Source organism: Lathyrus oleraceus, chromosome 7 (assembly GCF_024323335.1).
Source record: "Lathyrus oleraceus cultivar Zhongwan6 chromosome 7, CAAS_Psat_ZW6_1.0, whole genome shotgun sequence".
Lineage (NCBI taxonomy): Eukaryota > Viridiplantae > Streptophyta > Magnoliopsida > Fabales > Fabaceae > Lathyrus > Lathyrus oleraceus.
The window spans coordinates 218,630,288-218,655,596 of NC_066585.1; the positions used below are offsets into that span (position 1 = coordinate 218,630,288).

General features: G+C 38.0%; 1 protein-coding gene across 2 annotated transcripts; it reads right to left on the minus strand.

Moving 5' to 3' along the window:
• Positions 1-1,712: 1,712 nt before the first annotated feature.
• LOC127108213 (uncharacterized protein At4g06744) lies at positions 1,713-3,239 on the minus strand. 2 transcript variants are annotated; one of them, XM_051045642.1, is made up of 2 exons: positions 2,719-3,239; positions 1,713-2,598 (listed from the first exon to the last, which is right to left on the minus strand). In XM_051045642.1, the coding sequence occupies exons 1-2, from the start codon at positions 3,128-3,130 to the stop codon at positions 1,892-1,894; spliced, it is 1,119 nt and encodes a 372-aa protein (XP_050901599.1). In that variant the 5' UTR covers positions 3,131-3,239; the 3' UTR covers positions 1,713-1,891. The 2 variants fall into 2 exon arrangements, with proteins under 2 accessions (XP_050901599.1, XP_050901598.1); XM_051045641.1 differs by having other exon boundaries at positions 1,713-3,235.
• Positions 3,240-25,309: the final 22,070 nt, after the last annotated feature.

Below are 25,309 nucleotides of genomic sequence, written 5' to 3' on the forward strand. Positions count from 1 at the left end.
TATTACAAAATTAATACTATAAATTAACTAACTAAAATAAATTAAAACATAATAAACAAAATAAATTAAACTAATATCCTAAATAAAATTAATTAATATATAATAAACAAAATTAAATTAAATATCTGTAAGAGAGTAGGATATTCACCGAGCTGATTGCAACTGAACATGAAAGTATCTCTGAGGTATCTGTAAAGGATTATCAATGTAACTGTTCACAAACTGTATCCTGAACATCTCTCTAAGTTCGTAAACAATAAGAGGTATCGTGCCTCGACAAGCGTAAAGATCTTGTCGATAAAAATTATGGAATCCACCAACATCAACAAATATGTTTTAGTCGCATATGCATAACTAGAAGCAACTCTATGCACTATGAATAAATCGTATAGCCACTCCAATTTATAGTAAGAACCCATATAGCTACGAACATGTGTTTGTGCCTTACTCTGTGACACTCCTAAGTAATCAACAACAAATTCAACAACAACCTCTTGAGTGACATCTTGAGAGCTCCAGAATACTTCCTGATGGACAAGTGAAGCAGACAAGAGACAACATACAAAGTAATGTTCATCTCACCAAATGACATGTGAAATGAATATGTCTCTAGATGCCATCTATCCACAAATGTGGATACCAGGTTTGTGTCTATCTTCGTCAAACTGGTTCTCTGAAGTGAAGATAATTCTGGCCTAAAAATCCAACTCTCCATCTGTTGTGGAAGAACTTGTGGAACTCTCGATGTTAGCTTCAGCCCATGTACAACAACCTTCAACTCTTTCTTCAGACCTCTCTCCTGAAAACAATTAAAGCACATATTATAAAACACAATATAAAAAATTCAAATATTATTCAATATCAAATATATGTCGTTTACTTATCTCACCAAACCATAAATGTCGAGCAACATGATACTCGTACTTTACCAAAAAGACGTATCGTGCGACCTTCCTTGAAAGTCAATCGGCTCTGCTGTGGATGCAGATGCACCAATATACCCTTCCTCGCCTGTCAATGTGGATGAAGCGTCCCGTCCTAAACCACGATCTAGAATCCTGTCGTCCTTGTCTCGTGTTTGAGCCACTATCAAAATTATAATTAAAATAAAAATAAAAATAAAATATAAAAAAAATGAATCGGAACACTTCTTAAAAGATTCCGGTGTGAAAAACAAACCACGCATCCATAACACTTTTAAGAAGACCCTACGATGAAAATAATGAAAAATCGGATGTCTTTTAAGAAGAGTTCCAGTGCAAATTTTGAAAATCAGATGTCTTTTAAGAAGAGTTCCGGTGAACTGGAGAAAATCGAAACACTTACTAAATATGTTCCGGTATGTGAAATGTGAATCAGAAGACTTCCAATTAGTTCCGATTTGCAGCGATGAAACGTGTTGTTTCGAAAGACTTGAAGCGAGAGTGAAGTCAAAAATGAAAATTTTAAAAATATAACTTATATATATGAGGACATTTTGGTAAAAAAAAATTATAATGTAAGGGTAGAATGATAATTGATGGGGTATGGGCTAAATTTTTCTTAACAAAAGCATTTAAAAATTGTTTAACAATACTAAAAGATTGAGCAAATTTTTTGTTCATTACATTGCTAAATATGTCCTATTATATTCATACGGGTGTGGGAATAGATGATATGATTGACCTCTACTATTAGAGGCTTAGTATTTAATTTGTTCTTATATATGAATCTCCTATAATGGTTGTATTACTTTGTTCTTGCAGATGCATTTTCCACTGTATTGTTAATTGGATTGTAAATATTCTGCAGCTAGCAATTACACGTTAAGTCACTAATGTATGAAGCATCATCAACATGTGAAACATATACATAAAGACCTTTAAAATCAGGTGAACACTTCTCCAATTCCTTAAATCAGAACCATTCTGTTTCTCTCAAGAGCTGAATATGACAACAAATTCCTCTTATTTCCGGGTGGTTTTGCCCGTGTTGGACTCCGACACGGTATAACATTAAACGTTCCAGGACGCGGACAAGTTCTCCGAAGAGAAAAGAACTTCACACACTCCTCCATCGATCTTTGATCAGGAAGATCGAAAATACAGTTATTCTTCACATCAAGTACACCATTTCTTACAAGCTTTCTGCATAATGGACCCAATCTGTTAAAATAGTTATAAGACAACGTCAAATTCGACAAATTCTCCAAGGCGCAAACAACTTCTGGAACCTGACCATACAACATGTTCCTAGCAAAGTTTAACTCTTCCACCTTCTTCAAACACGCAAACGACCACGGTAACGGACCTGTTAAAACGTTACTACCCGCGTCGAATAGTTGGACGTTTTGGAGGAATCCTATTTCGTAAGGAAGACAACCTGTTAACTGGTTGTTTAATAATAAAACTTCGATTAAAGTGGATGAGGCTTTTCCTATGCTAGGAGGAATCGGACCGGAGAATTTGTTGTTAGCGAATGTGATATAAGCTGCTGTTGTTTCGCCTATATTGTTTGGAAGTGTGAGAAGAAAGTTGTTGTTATTGAGAAAAATTGCATCCAGTGTTTTGATGAAGATCTGCTGAGGAACTGTTCCGGTGAATTGGTTGAATCTAATATCTAAAAACGAAAGTGTTGGCATGTTCAGGATCGAGGATGGAAATGTTCCGGAGAGCATGTTGTTACTTAGATCGAGTTCGTATAGATATTTAAGCGATGCTATTTTCGGTGAAATGGTACCTGAGAAATTGTTGGAGTTTGCATGGAAGAGAGCTAAGTCAGGGAGTTGGTCGATGAAATTGTCGAGAGACGGTGCCGCGAGGTTGAAACCGTTGAAGTCGACGGAGGCAACGGTGGTGGCGGAGAGATTATCCGGTGGGTTATCGCAGTAGAAGCCTTTGTAGTTGCATATATCAGAACCAATCCATGTTGATGTTATTCCTAATGGATCTGAAGTTATTGTGTTTTTGAAGGCTTGAATGATTGAGAAAACCAATTCGAGTCTTTGGTCTAAGAAGTTTAGTATGTCAGGGACTAATGGAGATAATATTGGAGATAATATTGGAACATCAATGATCTGAGAAATTGCTAAGTGGAAACATAGAAGGAAGGTGATTGAAAATGAAAGTTGATAATGTTTTGATGAAACCATGTTTTCAATGGGAAATGGACATGGATGGATCAGGTTTTTGGTTATAATGGTTTATATAGTGGCTAGTAGGTGGTGTTAGTTTTCAATTTTGATAATGATGAAGTGATATACATTTTTCCTTGTTTTCTTGGTAGTGGTGTGATTATTAAGAATGATTTGAATAATGGTCCACATTCCGCACTCATAAGGTGCTACCCACCATGACTTTGAGTTTGGAGATTTGGTAAGTAAGCATTATGAGCACACCACTGACTTTAAGTTCAAATGGGAATACAAGTAATATGTTGCGGCGAAATTTGATGATTAAAGGGGAGCACGAGTACATTACAACTTAGACACACACTTGAAACTTTAGAAAATGTACTATTTGTATTTGTATGTTTTAAGGGTTGCTTTGGATGGGTTTATTTGAGGTTGTCTAATGAAAACAATATGAGTATATGACATTATTTGAAATACTTAATCAAAATAATTTGTGATATTTTTCAACAAAAAAAAAACTTATTTTTATAAATTTTTTAAAGAAAATTAATAGAAACAATTTATAACATATATAGTCCCGCTTTCTTCAATCAATCTTTGAAGAATCAGAGATCAGGCAAGTCACACCACCATCGACCAACAATTTAAATAAATCTTTGAAGGTTTTCGAGCCGAAACAAAATCATCAATCTACCATAGTAGACCAAAAAAGTTCGTTGGAGAACCATCCAAATGAAAAATAGTAAACAATAGTCCACCAGAGAATCAACTCAAGCATGTGTGCGGGCGGCGGAGGTGGAATGGAAAAAAATCTCCAACAGAACAAAAGGGTGGTGTGGAGGAAGAAACCCATCACACCCCCAAAGAAGGGAGGCTACCTATTGACACAGAACGTTTTAAATTGTATTTTATATATGTTATAAAAAAAAGTTATAAATCACAAGTAGATTAGTTAAAAATAAAAAAGATTATAAAATATTAGGGGCAACAACTTGACTCAGTGAAACCACATCTAAAAATAGTAAACATCTCAAACAGACGACTACTACAACAATAGTGGTCTAAAAGAAAGAAGTGAAAACATACACAACACATGCATTATCCATTTAACCTGCATATAAGGACGAAATATTAGAAAAAAAAAAGGTGTTGTATGGGTCTTCACAATCTTAAGCAATGGCAGATGAACTGCCCATCAATACAAATTGACTCACGTACCAACAACTCCCTGCGAGAAATCCCAACAAGCATAAGGTATTTCAAGTCAAACAAACATAAATCGTAGCAAACCATAACTAAGAAATCATAAGCTTGACAAGGCGGTGACAAGGTCGTGAAACAGTTTGTGTGATGAGTTCCTTCCTCCGCGGCATCCTTTTGCTTCGTTGGACGTTTTTCTCCATCCTACCTTCGCTTCCGTCACACAATTTTGAGGTGGTTCTCTCGAAAACTGTTGTTCCCTATTTTTGTTTGGATGATTCTCCAATGGACTATTTTGGTCTACTCCAACAGACTGGTGATTTTGTTTCGGCCTCAAAAACCTACAAGGATTTGTTTTAAATTATTGGTTGATGGTTGTATGACTTGCCTCTAAACTCTGATTTTTTTTTCATATTTGTTGAGAACTGCAATTTTCAAGTCATTTGGGTTGACGGGGTTTTCTCCATTCTGCCTCTGATGATGTCACACAGATTTGAGGTGGTTCTCTTGCGGTCTATTTTTTATGTTTTTCGTTTGGATGGTTCTCCGAATAACTGCTTTAGTGTACTTCGGCAGATTGATGATTTGTTTCGGCCTCAAAATTTTGTAAGGTTTTGTTGGTTGGTGGTGGTGTGACTTGCCTCTGATCTCAAAATCTTTTCAGATTCGTTGAGATCTTTGTTGTGATCTTCAATTTTCAAGTCATTTGGGTTGACGCCATCACAATAATGATTTTGTTATGTTTCACGGCCTTGTCGCTACCATACTAGTCTTGTGATTTTTATGTCATGAGTCATTGCGATTTAGGTTTACTTGACTTAAAAGACCTTTTATGCTTGTTATGATTGCTTAGAGGGAGTTGTTGGAACCTGAATCAATTTGTGTTGGCATTCGGTTCATTCGCCATTATTTAAGATTGTGAAGACCAACTTAATACTTTTTTTTTCTATCTAGTGTCGTCCATGGTAGTACATGTGATTGTATGTGCTTTTATTTATTTCTTTATGATTACTAATGTTGTGATCGTAGTTAATTTGGGATGTGTACGACTTTTTAATGTTGTTTAATTCAATTAGATTTTTGCCCCCTAATATTTTGTAATCTTTTTTTTAATTAATCTACTTGTTGTTTATAAATAAATTATAACATATATAAAAACAATATAGAAAAACAATTTAAATTTATTTTGTCTTTTCTTATAAAGATAGCTTATGAGAGCTTATAGCAAATAACATGTTTATCCAAACATGCCCTAAATATCATATTTACTTAGTCTAAAGAGAACAATTTATTTTATACTTTAAAGTTGACGATATCAATTATTAATTAACATATTAAGATTAGATATTACTATTAAGTTGTGGACCTCATTGCCACAACTTCCATAAACATCATAATGCATACAAAGAAATAAAATGGAATTCAATAATATTTATTAATTTAAGGAATTATAATAACAATCATAGATTTAAATACAAGTGCGTTGTAACTAAGTTTGAGTAAAATACGGTAACTGAAATAACTAAATAATAACAACCAAAATAATAATAAAACTAACTTATAGTTTAACACCCCATCTAATTGGAGTTTATGTAAATAAGACCCAGTTTGGAAACAAGAAGAAAAAATGGACCCAAAATGTAATGACTTAGTAAAAACATCAACCACCTGTTTTGCAGAGTTGAGAGGTTGAAGATGGACGAACTTCTCTTGTATTTCGTCTCGGATCAAATGACAATCCATTTCTATGGGTTTGTTCGCTAATGGAAAATTGAATTGGTGGTTATGTAGATCGCACTTTGGTTGTACAAATGTATGCATGCGTTTTCGACGCCATGAGATTTGGTATGCAGAATGGTTCTTTCGACAAATGATGACATGGGATAAACGGTTCGGTTGATAAGTGTTGTTCGACACTTCGACAAAATTGAAGCTTCGACATTTCGACAAGGTATCTGCAGATGGAAAGGCACTTTGACAGACATGGAGGATGTTGTAGTATTTCAACAATTCGACAAAGCCTGGAGAGAGACATCATTTCGACGTGAAGTGTAAATTCGAATTCAAAAGAGTTGTGACGTTTGGCAGAAGACGCGTGGGAGCATTTGGCGAAAGGAAGAAAGCCATGTGTCACAGTTTTAGAATTTGGTAGTTAATAACAATTATGTTATTTGTATATAAATAGGGTAGTTGTTATCGAAAAAGAGGTGAAAATTTACTTGTACAAAATTCTTTAAAATACTCAAAGTACCCGTGTGAGAGAAAAGAGTCATAGTTGGAACATGTATGTGTAAACTAACACCAAATTCCTTCAAAGTTTATTTTATAAAGTTTAAAGTTTCTTTACGAATTCCTTTTACGTTTTCCAGTCAATTGTCTTTCTGCACTTTCTTTTCGACACTTTATGTTTTCGTTAGTTACTTTCTGCCATTTATCTTATCTTGTCAAATTTACATCTGTTTAAACGTTTTAATCAACATCTTTCGACATAAAATATTCAGAGAACCAAAATGAAAGATATGAAAGTTGTTCTAGATATCTTCAAAGTCATTTAGATATGCACATGTCCTAGGATTTGTGTGGTTGATCCTGCAAGTAACCTAATTCTACAAGTTTTGGTAAACCAGAGGTTGTTCGCCAAAATTCACAGTGAATAAATTGGCACGCCCAGTGGGACAGTGCAGAAATCTAAAACTTAGATAATACATAATAATCAGGGTTTTTTTTTCTTCGTTGTATGAGACTAAGAAGCGGTAAATTAGCCGTATCTGACGTAGAAAGACCTAAAAGAACAAGAATAAGGAAAATGGTGAATCAGTCAAATAACCTAAATAATTCTGATCCAAATGAAGCCATCCCAGTATCCAACCTGGTCCCTTCGACAGGAGGCAATGTAGGATCAGTCCCTGTGTCTGAGGCTGTACCTTCGTCAACAGGGTCAATACCAGCGGTTTCAATATCGCAAAGTGTGCCTAGTTCGTCCATTAGGGCACAACAAATTCCCGTTGGGACACCCCCTCCTATGGGAAACACTTCTAGGCCTTTTATGACAAATTTCACCATGCCTCTGCCCGGTAGGGAACAACCATTTGGAATGCCAACTTCAGTAATGGCAAATCTACACAATTCCCCGGTAGTGTATTCTGATTCTATGGCCAATATGTCTTCACCTTTACAAGGGTCAGGATATGGCGGAAACATGAGTAGACTAAATCAACAACCACTTTACGTGCCGCCGATAACAAATAATTCGGCGCAGGTAATTAGACAACAAATGGACGAGAGTAATCATGATATGGTCCAAATGTTGACACAAAAAATGGGAGCGGTGTTTAATCCTCTAATACAAAACACCACCCAAACAAACCAATTGTTGGCAGCGCAAATGACGCGCATTGCTGATTTCTTTGGAGTCCCTCAAACTCGACACAGAGAACAAGTGGTTCCTAACCCAGTGGTAGCGGTCCAAGAAGAGCCTACGATAAACCAAATACCGTTAGACAATCCTCAAACAAACGCCGGAAACCAAGAGGATGTAGTCGAACAGCCTCGTGTCGAAATCCCTGTTCCACAAGAGCCTAGAAGGATAGTAATCCAGAGAGGCCAAGACGCGGACGTTGTGTTGCAACAGCGAATCCGGTATAATAATCCCCCTGTCGAAAATAATTTAGCGGCCATGGTCGAAACGATAATGGCACAGAATGGGATGAACATGGGATTACAAAGGCCTAGTTATGCTTCCCCACTGTCAGAATATATTCTGCAAGAAGAACTGCCACCAAGGTGGAAAGTTCCTAAGTTCACAAAGTTCTCAGGGGATACTAGCGAGTCCACCATAGAACACGTAGCACGTTATCTGATCGAAGTAGGGGAGATAGACCGCAATGAAAATCTGAAAATAAAATATTTCCCTAGTTCCTTGACGAAAAACGCGTTCACTTGGTTTACATCTTTGCCTGCAAACTCAGTATATACGTGGACCCAATTAGAAAGATTGTTCCACGAACAATTTTACATGGGACAAACAAAAATAAGTCTGAAAGAATTAGCCAGTGTTAAGAGAAAACACTCAGAACCAATACATGATTATTTAAACAGGTTCAGATTGCTAAAGGCTAGATGTTTCACTCCAGTGCCAGAACATGAGTTGGTCGAAATGGCCGCAGGGGGACTAGATTATTCTATAAGGAAGAAACTAAATACCCAGTATCTGAGGGATATGACACAATTAGAAGATAGAGTGAGACAGGTCAAAAGGTTAAGGGACGAGAAATTCAGAGCAAATAAGAATAAAAAAGAAAGGGTGACCTACACAGGGGTTTGCCAAGATGATGAGTACGACAAAAACGAACCAAGTAACTTCGACAAACAAGAGATTGACCTAGCAGAGCTAAAGCAAGGCCCACCTTATTCGTGCAAAGTACTAACTCCGTCGAACGGAAACCTAGTCGAAACCAACGATAAGTTCCCCAAAAGGACTTATACGTTCGACATCACCAAATGTGACGAAATTTTCGATCTGTTGGTTAAAGTGGTCAATTAATAAAACCTCCAGGCGCTAAAGAACCGCCTATGGAACAACAGAAAAAGAGAGGTTTTTGTAAATACCATAATTTTTTGGGTCATAAAATGTCTCGTTGTTTCCTTTTCAGGGATCTCGTTCAAAATGCTATCCGTGACGGAAGGCTAAAGTTTGGTGACAAACCAAAACAACAGATGAGGATCGATTCGAATCCCATGCAGCCAGTCGAAGCCCACTACGCTGAACCATCCATCGTGAACATGGTGGAGATCGAAGTTGCTCTTGATGGCAATTTGGAAATGGTGGAGGCCCCTGGAAGTTTCGACACAAACATCAACATGGTTGAGATTGCTGATGATCTCACAAGCCAGAACGGAGGTGAAGTTACTGAAGGCTTCGACAACCAGAAAAGGATGGAAACTACTGAAGGTTTCGACAAAAGGGACGGTGACGATACTGTCGAAGATGCGAAGTTTTGACAAGAGGGGAATTAGGACCGCTTGGGACAGCCAAGTGGGAAGTATGGTTATCTCGTGAAGTACAATGCACCGGCAAGCTCTCAGATCGACATCTACACAATCCAACCAAGCGGTTGGGAAGATGTTTCTTCAGACAACAGTGAAGAAACAGTTGAGGCAATTGAGCATCCCCCTAATACGAAAAATAAGGTTAATGAAGACCTCATTATTGAAAACAAGGCTACTGAAGGCCTTGATCTTGATCAGACAAAGACAGGTGACGTCGCAAACTGCGTCAACACTATGGGGCCTTTCAGTGAAGAAGTAACAAAAATCAAAGCGGAAGCTGTTAATGGTCCTTTGAAGCCCGTGGTCAGTGGAATTCTGCGTAGGATGATGGAAGACCCCAAAAGGAATTGGAACAAATGTTGTTGCAAACATGGTCCCAAGAACATATCTTGGTGTTGCTGCCCAGAGAAAGAGTTAGACCAAACACCAAAAGGCGTCGAAGGCGAAGAGGAGAGACTCATTAGAAAGATGAACGAATTAAGCATCCCTGACGAACGAAATGTTGGGGTAAACATGGTGGAAATATCTCAGAGGGACCAGGCCGAAGTGGGCGAAGATCATCGTCGAAAGGAGCACCAGAGGCTGGCGTATCCTAAAGAGGAGGAAAGTCTAATAGAATTCATCAAGAGGTGCCAAAGGATGAAAACCGAAGTAATGTTGTGCCCACGCTGCAGTGCAATTTTCGACAGGAAGGTAGCAACCAACCTGGAAGCAGTGGATAAAGCCAAGAGGAAAGAGAATTGGGGAACAGTAAGATATGACCCAAGGAGAAGTGATCACCACCAGTGGAGGCATGGAGAAAGACGCCAGAACACCTATAAACCATCTGACAAGGCGATGGATGACAAATGGGTTCAACCCATTAGAGATGCCTAGGGGCAACAAAAATGGGGAAAGTTTGAGGTTCAGAGAGGCGCTTCGATGGAAGGCAAGAAGGAAATGGAAAAGCACAAGCCAAGACCATATCCTTCAGAGAATTACAAAGGAAAAAACTCCATGTCCAGATCCCAATGGAGGAGATTCCAGAGGCAGAAGAGGGCAGAAAAAGAGGCTGCAGAAAAGAGCGTGAATGAAAAAGACACTGACAGAAAAGATAAAGCGGAGTCTAGTAACAGTCGTCAGATATGGAGCAGAAAAGAGGCCTCCCTCCAGATCAATCCTGGCAGCATTGTCGAACCCGTGGCGTCGAAAGAGAAGATGCAGGAAGATGACGAAATAACTGACAACTTCGAATCTAACTCAGAATCATCCTTCAATGTGATCTGCAACGTGGTCTCTGTTCTCCCTAGAGACTATGATAGAGTTATGGAGGTCGAAGACGAAGAAGACGAGATGGAAGAGGAAACAATGGCACACATGCCCGTTTGCTACTATGTTATGAATAATGGATGCGTCGAAGAGCAGAACGCTTTCTTCGAAAGACCAGATGACTCCATGAAAGCGCATTTGAAGCCTTTGTTCATAAAAGGAAAGGTGGAGAATGTTGGTGTGAATAAGATACTGGTGGATGGGGGAGCAACAGTGAATTTGATGCCCCATTTCATGTTGAAGAAGATAGGGAAAGACGACTCAGACGCGAAACCCCACAACATGGTGCTGTCGAATTATGAAGGAAAAGTAGGAATCACCATGGGTGTTATCTAGGTGAATCTGACTGTCGGAACCATAACAAGGCCAACGATGTTTATGGTCATTGCTTCAAGGGCGAACTACAACCTACTGCTTGGAAGGGAGTGGATTCATGGCGTAGGAGCAGTGCCCTCGTCGATGCATCAGCGAATAGCCATATGGAGGCCAGACGGGATCGTCGAAAACATTGAGGCTGATCAAAGCTACTTCATGACAGAGATAAACAATGTCAACAGTCAAAGCTTCGACAAGAACCTGGCTCACATACCTCCATGCAGTCCAGCCGAATTCGACTTGAAGGCAACAGACAATGCCTACTGCTCCATGTACCTTCATCCTACACATGGTTTCCAGTGGGATAAAGAAGTAATTGGCGAAACATACATGTGGGGAACTACTCATATAGCGCCAACAGGATGGGGAAGCGAATTTGACGATGACGAGTAAAGAATCAGCGCTCGAAAAAATTACGGCTTACATAGCCGAAAACAAACTCAAAGAGGCCCTTGAGGCTGAAGTAAAATTCATGGCTGTCGAAGCCAACAAAGAAAATTCCGACAAACAATGTCCCCAAAGAGACGTTGCAGAAGATCATGATAACAACCAAATGGGCAAATGGCAACACCAAAAGCTTGACGCCATTTATGACGACGAACCTCTAGGGTTCGAAAAAGATCCAGTGTCAACTAACGAGAAGATGGTGGCGCAGGATCCATTAGAAGAAATAAACTTAGGAGTGGGGGCAGAAAATAGGCCAACCTACATAAGCGCAAAAATGGACCCCCAGTTCAAGGTCGAAATAGTCCAGTTGCTGAGAGAGTTCAAAGACTGTTTCGCGTGGGATTATGACGAGATGCCTGGTCTTGACAGAAGTTTGGTCGAAATGCAGTTGCCGATAATGGAAGGAAAGAAGCCAGTAAAGCAGACTCCCAGACGCTTCGCACCAGAAATCCTGTCGAAAATAAAAGAGGAGGTCAAAAGACTTCTAAAATGCAAGTTCATCCGCACAACCAGGTATGTCGAATGGATTGCAAATATTGTTCCAGTAATTAAGAAAAATGGCAAACTTAGGGTATGCATTGATTTTCGAGACTTAAACTCGGCTACCCCAAAGGATGAATATCCTATGCCAGTGGCAGAAATGCTCATAGATTCTGCAGCCGGCCATGAGTACTTAAGTATGTTAGACGGATACTCTGGCTATAACCAAATTTTTATCGCTGAAGAAGATGTTCCTAAAACGGCTTTCCAGTGTCCTGGAGCAATAGGAACGTACGAATGGGTAGTAATGCCTTTTGGTTTAAAGAACGCTGGAGCAACGTACCAACGTGCTATGAATTCCATTTTTCACGACTTTATTAAGACTTTCATGCAAGTATATATTGACGATATTGTGATTAAGTCTGTTTCAGAGAAAAATCATATAGATCATCTTCGACAATCCTTTGAAAGGATGAGGAAGTTTGGTTTGAAAATGAACCCACTTAAATGTGCTTTTGGTGTGCAAGCGGGTGATTTCTTAGGTTTTGTGGTCCACAAGAAGGGGATTGAAATAAATGAAAACAAAGCCAAAGCCATAATGGAGGCGAAAGCGCCATCAACCAAAAAGGGGTTGCAGTCTTTGCTAGGGAAAATCAACTTTCTCAGAAGATTCATCTCTAATCTCAGTGGAAAGACGCAAGCTTTCTCTCCTCTACTTCGACTAAAGAAGGAAGACTTTGCATGGGGGCAAGAACAGCAAGCGGCTTTCGACAAAATCAAGGGATACCTTGCTAGTCCCCCAATCCTGATGTCTCCTTGCAGAAAAAGAAGTATGAGATTGTACATTTCGGCATCAGACAAAAAATTAGGAAGTATGTTGTGTCAAGAAGATGAGAATGGCGTCGAAAGAGCCATTTATTATCTCAGTAGGGTCCTGAATGATGCTGAAACTAGATACAGTATTATAGAAAAACTATGTCTATGTGTATATTTCTCTTGTATGAAATTGAAGCATTATATAAAACCTGTTGATGTATATATTTCCTCCCATTTCGACGTAATAAAGTATATGTTATCTAAATCTATTTTACATAGTCGAATTGGAAAATGGGCTTTAGCATTAACAGAATACTCCTTGAAATATCTGCCTTTAAAAGTTGTGAAAGGACAAGTGGTCACTGATTTCATAGCTGACCATTCTATAGACGAAGATGTGGAATATGTCGAATTAGAACCTTGGAAACTGTATTTCGACGGTTCCAGTCATAAAAATGGAACTGGCGTTGGGATGTTGATTATTTCTCCTGACAGAATTCCAACAAAATTCAAGTACAAAGTTGAAAGTCTGTGTTCAAATAATGAAGCAGAATATGAAGCTTTGATCGCTGGACTTAAAATCTTGTTGAAATTGGGGGCAACAAGAGTCGAAATAATGGGCGATTCCGAACTGGTGATAAAGCAGTTGACGAAAGAGTATAAGTGCGTGAAAGAAAATTTAATCATGTACTTTGTAATAGCCAATAGACTTCTCAAGGAGTTCGACAATGTGGTCTTCAGGCACATTCCCAGGTTGGAGAATCAAGAAGCGAACGATCTTGCTCAACTAGCGTCTGGATACAAAGTGTCGAAGGAAAAGTTAGAAGAAGCTATTGAAGTCAGAGGGAGAGTCGTATCCACCAAGTTGTCCCCATCAGATTTGGAGTCGATAAGATTAGGATGCGGTGACGAAGAAAACTTTGAGATATTCAACATAGATGATTCAGGAATTACAGACTGGAGAAAGTCTATCAAGAATTATCTACATGACCCAAATCAGAAAGCAGAAAGAAAGATAAAATACAGAGCTTTGAGTTCTGTACTTTTTGGAAATGAATTGTTCAAAAAGACTGCAGAAGGAGTCTTGTTGAAATGCTTAGGTGAAGACGAAGCCTACATAGCCTTGTCGAATGTACACAGTGGAGCGTGTGGCGCACACCAAGCAGGTCACAAAATGAAGTGGTTATTATTTCGACAGGGAATGTATTGGCCAACAATGTTGAAGGACTGTGTCGAATTTGCAAAAGGATGTCAGGAGTGTCAAGTACATGCAGGCATACCTCATGTTCCTGCAAGTGAGCTGCATTCAATCATAAAGCCTTGGCCATTTAGAGGATGGGCTTTAGACTTGATTGGGGAAATTCGACCAGCCTCTTCAAAAGGACGAAGGTACATTTTGGTTGGGATAGACTATTTCACTAAATGGATTGAAGCTATATCATTGGTAAATGTGGATCAAGAAGCAGTCATAGACTTTATCCAAAAATACATAATTTACAGATTTGGGATACCTGAAACAATAACAACAGATCAGGGATCTGTGTTCACTGGTAAAAACATGCCGAAATTTGCACAAGAAACAGGTCTTAAACTCCTTACTTCGACGCCTTACTATGCTCAAGCCAATGGGCAGGTTGAAGCAGCCAACAAGGTAGTGATAAATTTGATCAAGAAGCATGTAGGGAAAAAACCTAGAAATTGGCATAAGACTCTAGATCAAGTCTTGTGGGCGTGTCGAACGTCTCCTAAAGAAGCAACGAATTCGACTCCATTTAAGTTGACTTACAGACATGATGCAGTTTTACCAGTCGAAATATATTTGCAGTCAGTTAGAGTGCAAAGGCATCATGAAATCCCATCAGATATATATTGGAGTATGATGATGGATGAATTGGTTGATCTGGACGAAGAAAGACTACATGCGCTAGATCTAATAAGAAGACAAAAAGAAAGAGTCGAAAAGTTTTACAATAAGAGAGTAAAATTCAAGACCTTCTTAATTGGTGATCTCGTTTGGAAAGTAATCCTTCCTATGGATCGAAAAGATAAGTTAATGGGAAAATGGTCTCCTAAGTGGGAAGGACCTTTCCAGATTTTGAAAATATTTTCAAATGACGCGTATGAGATTGAAGAAATAGGGAAGGATGAGAGAATCCTAAAGATAAATGGAAAGTATTTGAAAAAATATAAGCCAATATTGTAGGAAGTAAAAATAATGATAGAATAATTGCAAACATAATTGTGATAAGATTTGCCAAATAAAAATGGCATTAAAGTCATTACAAAAAGCCTCAAAGGGCTGAGAATTGTTAAATCAATTCGACTACAAATTAATACTGGCAAAAGTTTCCTTCAAAGTGGCGAATTTCTGCCTCTGAAACTGGAGTCGATGATCACAAAGACTTTTGTGAGTAGAAAGAGTCTCAATCTCTTGACTAAGTTGTTGGGCCTTCTCAGCATGTCGAATACCCACCCTCAACTCTTCGTCAATCTCGCTCTGCTTGGGTTGCTGTATGGATGCCTTACGTTTTTTCTCTTGAGAGATCTTTTCTTGAAGTGCTGCTATCTGTTTCTCCCATTTTTGGATATTGTCATCACAAGCAGCAACCTCTTTGACATAAGTTTCAGAAAGCTTTTGCAACTTTGAAACGTTGTTAGTCGAAGTCGAAACAGCATCCCATTCAGCAGTTTGAGTTTCAGACTTTGAGGAGATTTGATTGGTAAGATCTCTTTGACGATGAAGATCTGCAGTGGCCAAGTCAATAAGGGTCATCAGCTCCATCACAAAACTTCCAACCTCAGCAGAAGCTTCCAAGACATTCACTTGCTTCAAAATTTTCTTAAGTTCAAGGTGAGCAAGAGAGTTCTCTTCCAAAATTTTGAACAAATCGACATCAAGGATTTTCGTTTTAATTTTGGTCAAGATGTTGCCGAGTGATGGTGCTTCAGAAGTTGCCCCAGAAGTGGTCGAACTGCTCTGCGAAGAATCTTGGAAATTAAAACGGGCGCTAAGCATGGCCTTGAGATACTCTAAAGGTCTCTACACTTTGAGATTTTCAAGCTCCTCGCGAGAGAAACTAGTCGAACCAGTTGATTTGCCACTCCCTTGGGTCTGGTCAGGAGCAGGTGGAGTGTTTCGCTCTAAAATTTGCTCAGCCTTTGTGTGTTTCGACTGGTTACCCCCATCTTTGGCAGCTTCGTTTTCGTGATCATCTTCGACCCCAACTTCCATGTCAGTATCATCACCCTGAGCTGCAGCATCTAATCCTGGAGGAGAAGGAGATTCATCTTCAGAAGATTCACCCACTGTAGCGTCGAATTCTGCCACAGTCTGCATTTCATGATCACTTGTGGGGACATCTTCTTCTAAGACTGTTTCCTCCAGAATCTTCTCAGGTGTTCTTTCGACAGCCACTTGTCCCTGAAAGTAATTCTAAGATTTAGAAGAAAAAGATGCAAAGAAGGTGAACATATACAGTCGAAATAAAGACTCACCTCAGGAATCTCAGTGTTAAAGCTGGATTTCCCACTCTCCGTGTCTTTCGACTGAGGCTTAGCAGGGGGAGTACTTGCAGAATCCTTCCTAGTTGATTTTACGATGGACCTTTGGGAAGAGACCTTCGTGAGTTTCTTCTTCTTCTGAGGGGGAGGGATTAACTCTGGAGATTCGTCACTAGACTCTTCATTAGGGACTTTATCCTCTTCTTTCTCCTCTTCACTCTTTCTCTTTTGGATTGTTGGGGGTTTTCGACTTGCCTAGTCATGCAAACCAAAGCCAGTTAGTTTCTTAAAAGGAAACAAATAAATGAGAAGAAGTGATGTGTTGTACCTTTGTCGAATGCTTCTTAGCAGCACTGGGCGACGCTTCGACAGACGTTTTCTTGGCAGGAATCCTCACGGCTAGGGAAAGAAAGAAGATTCAGAAACAAAAATAAGAAATACATGATAATACAGTTAGAATAACAAAAGGAAAAATCATGTTTTTCTGTGAACACCTTCAAGAATGGGATCCTCCACGCGAACGTGTTCTATTCCAATATGAAGGTGTCCTGGGTATTCGCCCAGATGATACTTAGTCGGAACCACACGCTCAGCAGGTTTTTTGTACTGTTGACGGAGAATTTTTTTTCATAAAATCCCCACAAACGAACCAATCTGGAAATGGAGGGCTAAATGCCATGCCAAATTCAGCGGTTGGCAAAGGAGGGAATTTTGGTGGATGACAACTGATAGCTAGGTCATAGCGCGCCTCTGGTCGAAGATTTGAAGGCAATGACAGTTTTTCAAACTTCTCCGTCAATTTTCATTTCAATTCTGCTGCTGCTTCGTGTATGGTTCGACTAAGATCATCAGGTCTATATGCAGTTTCGAAATACTTTTGAAATTTCTGTATTTCCCTAATGTGTCTTTGAATACCTTTTTTGGTCCGATCCTGCACAAAAGCGAAAGCATTTGTCAAATGTGTAGCAAAGGCAGCTACGTCGAATTTTTTTTTGGAATAATAATCTTTCCACCATTCGTCAAACTCAGGAGTACATAGGAATGATGGTCGAAATATAATTGGTCGAATATCGAGAGAATCATCAGCCAGTTTCTTCGACAGTTCTTTGCCCTCGTCTTCAGTATGAAGGGAGTTATAAAAGATGATGGATCCTTTCTTGGGAAATATAGGTTGAGGTTTCATCTGGATTAGGCCAAACTGTCTAGAAACAAGGTTGGGTTGATAAACTATCAAAGCAATTTGGTTTTTAGTGGTGTTACGGTAAGAAAAAAGGAGCCTAGGGGTTAAGAATGATTCCCAAACATTCAGAAATATATTTTCATCCTTCTGCATCTCCAAAGGCAGTTGTTGGGTAAACCACTTAGGTCCAATTTTTCTATCAGTAAAAGGTGCCATGGTCGAAGTAAACTGATACCTCTTGGCAAACATCATGACATAGCTTTTGAAAGCTTGTCGAAGGCTGATTCCTTCATCAGTTGGCGTTATTAGCACCAACCTTGGCCATTCGACAGTCCTATTTTTTACTTCTTCTTCATCTACTTCTGGCGCTACAGGAAGATTAGCTTCAAATGTGGCATTGAGCCATAATTGCAAGAACCAAAAAGATCCTAATAAGTTGATTTTACCTTGAGTTTTGGCGTTTTTCAAAAGATGTACGCTCTCACTCAGAGATTCATAAAGGTTCGCCAGAATCATTTCGCTCAAGCATAGTTTTGTGCCTGCATGAAGCTGATTGGCTATGGTAATGAATCTCTTAGCAACCTGGAGGGAGCGAGAGAAAAACACATATTTGGATATCCACAGAGTTAGAAAAGCTATGTGTTCGACATCTGAAACTTCAGTAGTACTCTTGTCATGATAATAGGACATAAATAAGGAGTATGGGGAGAGGCTAGTCTCGAAAGCGATGGTATCTTCATTTAAGACAGTAGGATCGAAATCTATACCGTTGGGGTGAAGGCCAACAATGGTTGCCGCGTCGAAAAGAGTGGGCGTAACCATCCCACAAGGGAGGTGAAAGGTGTTGTAGGTACTATCCCAGAAGTAGAGAGACGCCAAAAGCATATTTGGATAGATATTGGGTCCTACTCTCGACAACTGAATAAGGTCGAAAATGCCTACTTCTTTCCAAAAATCCCCTTTAACCTTTTCGATCTTATCTAGCCAAGATAAGTAGTCAAAGGGGTCTTTCGACCAGGGGAAAGTTCTAAATATCCTGGGGTAATTCAAATAGGCTAAGTCCAATTCTCCATTATCTGTCGAACTCGATGGGTCATTTTATTCTACAACTTTATCTTTAGGCTGAGGTTTCACTCCAGCGCCTATGGGTTTTGTATGGAAATAAGATGGAAAAAATTCTCTTAAACGTTTTGGTTTAATCTCTGGATTTGGAAGAGGACCTAACATAGCATGACAGTTTCCAGAAATAAGAACAGGGATTAATACCTGGGATTTATAGATGCATTCTTTTTCTTTCTCATTTGGAGGTTCTGGAACATACTATTGATTTCCAATAGTTACTGATCCTTTCAAATCGTGCACAGGAGAGAAAGCTGGATCTTGTTTCTTATTGGAATGTTTGCTGCTTGAAGGTTTTTGAGGAGCCATTGTTAGGAAGGACTTAGGAATTTTTCTCAGGAGAAATATGAAAGCTTAAGAAATGGGTATGAAGAAAAGTAATCTGAAGCGTTGAAAGGGTTTAGAGAAAAAGGTTTATGGGTATTTATAGGAAGAACATGATGAAAAACGCTTCAAAAGGGTAATGTTGATAGTGGGACACGTGGCCGATTTTGTTGGGGGTGTTGAAGAGTTGGAAGTTGAAAAGAGACCATGATGTTAGGAAATGATGGAGGTAGACTCTGAACGTGGGCTAGACGTGACATTTTTGAGAAAGTGTAATGATGAGTCTGTGTTGGAAATTGAGATTATCAAAACTTGGGTTTAATAAAGATTAAATGACATGGCATCAAAACGCTGGTTGACAATAAATGATTGTTTCTCCAGAAAAACGGTCGAAACATCTTTGCTGGGGGGCAATTTGTATGCATGCGTTTTCGACGCCATGAGATTTGGTATGCAGAATGGTTCTTTCGACAAATGATGACATGGGATAAACGGTTCGGTTGATAAGTGTTGTTCGACACTTCGACAAAATTGAAGCTTCGACATTTCGACAAGGTATCTGCAGATGGAAAGGCACTTTGACAGACATGGAGGATGTTGTAGTATTTCAACAATTCGACAAAGCCTGGAGAGAGACATCATTTCGACGTGAAGTGTAAATTCGAATTCAAAAGAGTTGTGACGTTTGGCAGAAGATGGGTGGGAGCATCTGGCGAAAGGAAGAAAGCCATGTGTCACAGTTTTAGGATTTGGTAGTTAGTAACAGTTATGTTATTTGTATATAAATAGGGTAGTTGTTATCGAAAAAGAGGTGAAAATTTACTTGTACAAAATTCCTAAAAATACTCAAAGTACCCGTGTGAGAGAAAAGAGTCATAGTTGGAACATGTATGTGTAAACTAACACCAAATTCCTTCAAAGTTTATTTTATAAAGTTTAAAGTTTCTTTACGAATTCCTTTTACGTTTTCCAGTCAATTGTCTTTCTGCACTTTCTTTTCGACACTTTATGTTTTCATCAGTTACTTTCTGCCATTTATCTTATCTTGTCAAATTTACATCTGTTTAAACGTTTTAATCAACATCTTTCGACATAAAATATTCAGAGAACCAAAATGAAAGATATGAAAGTTGTTCTAGATATCTTCAAAGTCATTTAGATCTGCACATTTGTGTGGTTGATCCTGCAAGTAACCCAATTCTACAAGTTTTGGTAAATCAGAGGTTGTTCGCCAAAATTCACAGAGAACAACAGAATATTGAGATTGGTTTATAATGTAAGATGGGAAAGTCTTGGAGAAGGTAGATCAACCATAGGGCTTCAGAAGTTGTATTGGCAAGAGTTTTGTATTCTTCCTCAAATGAAGAGCGTGAGACTACTTGTTGCTTCTTGATTTTTCAATTAATGATAGATGATCAATAGTGGACCCTTGAATGAGGGCACAAATAAAATCCTTGAGGTATGTTGGGGGTTTGGATGGTTTGCTGAATTTTCTTATGCGTTTGGGAACGGGAAGGGCAGGACTTAATGGACATGGGAGATGGATTACTGGTGGTGTTATTGGTGGGTTTGTGAGTGAAAGGTATAGTTGCAGTTATGGTTGTAATATTATTGTTGGGCATGAGACTGGAATTGGTTGTGAGAATATTCATGTTATTATGACGAGGATTGTAGTCTATGCTAATGTCAATGATGTTGTTAGATGTATGAGAGGGTGTGTGAATGTGATTGTTGCTTGTGGTGGGATATTGGAAGGAAGTTTAAAAGAAAATGGTATCCCTACAAATAAAAATAAGCTTATTTTTTAGGTCATATAAAATGTGTCCATTTACACCATATTTGTTGCCTAAATAGGTTACACTCTTCTTTCATCTTTATTGTCACTTGCATCTATTGGGTGTATGTAGTCATCAACAACCATATCCCAAAGATCAACATCGTGACCTAGAAATAAACTTTATATTATGTCCTTCCAATAATTAAATCTATCTCCATCAAAAACAGGAAGTTTAGCATTGTAGTGATCTCTATCATTTGTTTGAGTAACTAGTGGTGGAATATTAGACATGTGTTCCACGCTGGATCTTTATCTGACACTATTAAGTGTTTGATATTCTTATCAAGACCAGAACCAGAGCTCTGATGCCAATTGAAGGTGACAAGAAACACAAGAAATATGAGTTTGAATTGAGTTTCTAAAAATGAAAGTTTTTCAAAAACCAACTCAATCAAGCAAAAACACAAACAATAAAAATAACAAGGTTATTTGTATACTGGTTCGTTGTTAACGAAACTACCTCCAGTCCACCCTACCAAGGTGATTTTGCCTTCTCAACAAGGCATTAATCCACTATAATCGAAATTGATTACAGACACCACAAAGACCAATCGTCTTTGTCTTCATGAGTCTATCTGACTAAAACCTAGTCACTCAAGAAAACCACTCAAACAACTTTAAGTACAATGAATTTCTTCACACAATAACGAGCAAAAACTCTATGTGTGTTTACAAAGACTATACACATAAAGTTATATACTTAATCAAAAACGTGTGTATATTCAATAGCATGAGTGAATAAGCATGAGCAACTTCTTCCAATCTTTGAAGTCTTCTTTATATAGGCAGTTAAAAGATCCGTTTGAGGGTAAAATTGGAATAGAAAATTTCAACTGTCTCTTTGTATAACGACTTGAATATAGGATACAAAATGGTGCAATTGTACTGTCCTTAGCCCACAAAATCAGTGTAGTGGATGTAAGGGTGATCTTCTACTGTGTACTATTTTTCTAATGCAAAATCTTTTAATCTTATCTTCTAATCCTCAGAGGCTTCTGATGAAATGATGTTGAAGTATGCTTCAGATTCTTGACACAATTCCTCAGAACTTGGTCTTCAGAGTCTTTAGATCTTGTTCTTCAGAATCTTCAGAACTTGAGCGCATAATCTTGAAGGTTGACAATCCTTTAGAGGCTCTTTAATCAGAGTCACGGTCAGAAGATTTAGCATAAACGTTCATCGGAACCGTTGTCTAAGAGCTTTTTAGAACTTAACAGCATCTCGTAAAGCACTTGTATCTCTTCAGAGTTAGAGTGTGTTGATTCCAGAACCTGATTATGTCACACGTCAATGCTTTAGAGTCAGAACCTGTTAGCAAAAGCTACACACTAGATAAAAACCATTAGTGTACAAAATTGTTCTCTAAGAAACAATACATTGTTATCAGCAAAACTAAAGGCAAGATGCATAACCAAATCTTGTTCTTACACATGGTCTCTCTTATCCAGAGTTCAGAGTCTTACTTATCTAGAGTACATAGTCTTTGTATCCGTAGTCTAGAGTATTTCTTATCCATAGTCCATATTCTTTCTATCCAGAGTCCAAAGTCTAGAGTTTGGTTTGTTAAGCTTTGTTCAGCCTCTGGCTTGTGTAGAGTCTGCTTTATCCAGTATTAGACTTGTTCAAATTTTTCTTTATCTAGCTTCTGACTTGTTCAAATTCTACTTTATATAGTATCATGCTTGTTCAGATTCTGCTTTATCTAGCTTCTGACTTGTTCAGATTCTACTTTATCCAGTATCAGACTTGTTCGCATTTTGCCTTATCTAGCTTCTGACTTGTTCAAATTTTGCATACTTAACAAACTATTAAAGTACAAAGTGGATCTTTATACTTTGTTATTATCAAAACAAAAGGAGTATAGATGTAGAACAAAACTTGTTCCAACAAAATGAACCTCACTTAGACTCAAGAATACTCTCAAAGCACTATGGCTAAATATATGTGAGAAAAATGAGAGATTTAAAGAAATTATGAGAGAAATGAAAAGTGAGATGTAGAATCATTTTTCTGGATGTGAAAAGTGATCTAGAGTCTCCCTGTATATAGGCCAAGGCGTGGTATAAATTTAAAAATAATCCATTAGTCAAATCAATGTCCTAATCGATTAGGAAAAAATATTAGATACCTTAAATAATCGATTGTTAAGGCCACAAATGGAAGGTCTTGATATATAGTTTTTACCAATAATTAAGAGATTGTCCTAACCTATTTTACACTCAACTAAGCATGATCTAATAGAATATGCAAATAGTATAATTGATTATTAAGTTAGAAGATGTCTTTCAATCAATCAGACACTCTTCTAATCATTTGGATATGACTTAAAATTATTTTTTGGTGATTTAATTAAAATATTTGAAGCTTCTCAAAAGTTTTTTAGTGTATGTTATTTAGCCATACTATTTCCTAAAATATCATTATGTCTTTTACAAGAAAGTGGTCACTGGAACAAACACGACCAGATGAGCTTTGACACTTCATCTCTTTCATAACTTTGAAGCTTCGAGTCTTAGCATCATTATCTTTGATTTTAACATCACAAAAGAACCTTGAGTCTTCTTGATGAGGCTTGAAATATCTTCATGTTGACTACCATCATCTAAGATTTTGAGAGGACAAACCACTAGTAATCTTTGAAACTAAAATCTTCCCTTAATAACCGTTTGACAATAGTGTTGACTTTAAATAGATGTCTTGATCATTAAGAGCATAGTTGATTTTGGAGGATAGATTTATCGACCATCTTATGCATATTTGACCTCTTGACTTATCTTCAGCATATACTTGACATCACTAGACATCGTTTGATATTAACTGTTGTCATCATTAAAACTAAGCAGCTACTCAGTTGACTTGCAACTTCAACATAAACTTCACCACCTTTGAACACTTTGACTATACCTGCAAACACATAGATCCACGAAGATTCCCGTGTATAAGACATTTAGATGAATTGAAATAAATTGTGTGATTCAGGTAAAAAAAACTTTAGAGATAGATATTAAATTGTTATAAAACTCACATATATAAATAATATATTATTCTGATAAAAACGTTAATTAAAATATATAATAACAAAATTAAATGTGATAAATTCCACATTTGGGAGCTTGATAAGTACCAATTTTATTTATAAAAATGATTAAATAAAGAACTGGAATGACACAAATTCTCTATGGCCCTAGTATTTAAGATACATTCATGATATTTAGATTTGTAAAAAAATAATTAGGTTTAGGAGTACCTGATGGTTCTGAAATTGATGTGTTAATTTGATTTATGTAAGATTTTGGGTGTTGAAGAACATGTTGAATGATGGTAAATATGGATTTTTGTTGATCTACAAGGAAGCCAATAGGTACAATGTCAATGGGAGTTTCTCTAGGTTGATATGGACTATTACTTTTAGTGGAGTCTTCATGACTTGTTGTTTGAGCCAACTCGTCTTCTTGAGGTATGGTGGAAGGCCGTGTTTCTGGAAACACACCTTAATTGTATGACTCGGATTTACAAAAGGAGAAAATATTGAAGCTTTTTCTACGACCATCATGAATTGTCTTGGGGTTGAATCTTGTCAGCGGGGTTTTTTTTATATAGTTTATTGATTTGGGAAACGAATTTATCATCATCATTAGAAAGTGCAAGTTAGAACTCGTATTAAATCAATATTGAGAAGACATTATTGATGTGAGGAATTTGTTACATTAATAGAATTGGGAGTGAATAGAGGCATCCTACTCGTTGAGCATTTGGTTCGAGAAAAGGACTAACTTACTTAATTGAAAGTCAACGGTGTCACAAAGATGGTGAGTAAGAAACATTTCATTGAAGAGTGTCAATGGCGCCACAAAGGTGATGAGTAAGAAATGTTATGTGAGGTACAAGAGTTTGTGGAAGTAAGAAGAGCATCCACTTGAGGGGGAGCATTGTGGACTCACACTTGAGAGAGAGTGTTGAGGATGTAGCAAGTATGAATAGTGTGTGTAATGTGGAGACTTGAGCATTTATAAGTGAGAGAACTCACCCACCTATCACCTTAAGATTTTTGGTCAATATGTGGTGTGTCTCTCACAAAGGTGTTGCTCTAAAAGAAGAAGTCTCAAAATGTTCAATGCTCCATAGTAAAAAACTTCCCTAACACATGGTATCATGAGCCTCTGGTTCGAATAAAGGGGCCGAATTACTTGTATCGAAATCCCTAGAAAGAGGTATCTCGTTGAAATTGAAATGCCCATGAAGAAGTGTATCGAAATGTCCAGGAAGATGTGTCAATGGAGGTACAAGTGTATGTGGTCAAAAGAGTTTCCAATTGAAGGGGGTATTGTAGAATCACACTTAAGGGGAGTGTTATGAATAATAATCCAAGTGTGAGTCGGAGTCCCACATTGGTTATAAATATGGAGACTTCACCATTTATAAGTGGCATAACTCACACGCCTATCACCTTAAAGTTTCGAGTAAATATGTGGTGTCTCTCTCAATTGTGTGTTGTTCTTAGCCCAATATTAATGCTCTCCTTATGACCCAATAGAGACGTAGTGGTTTTGTCTTCAACGAC

Coding starts and splice junctions, on each gene's coding strand:
- LOC127108213 (XM_051045641.1), bottom strand. CDS start 3,130: ATGGTTTCATCAAAACATTATCAACTTTCATTTTCAATCACCTTCCTT.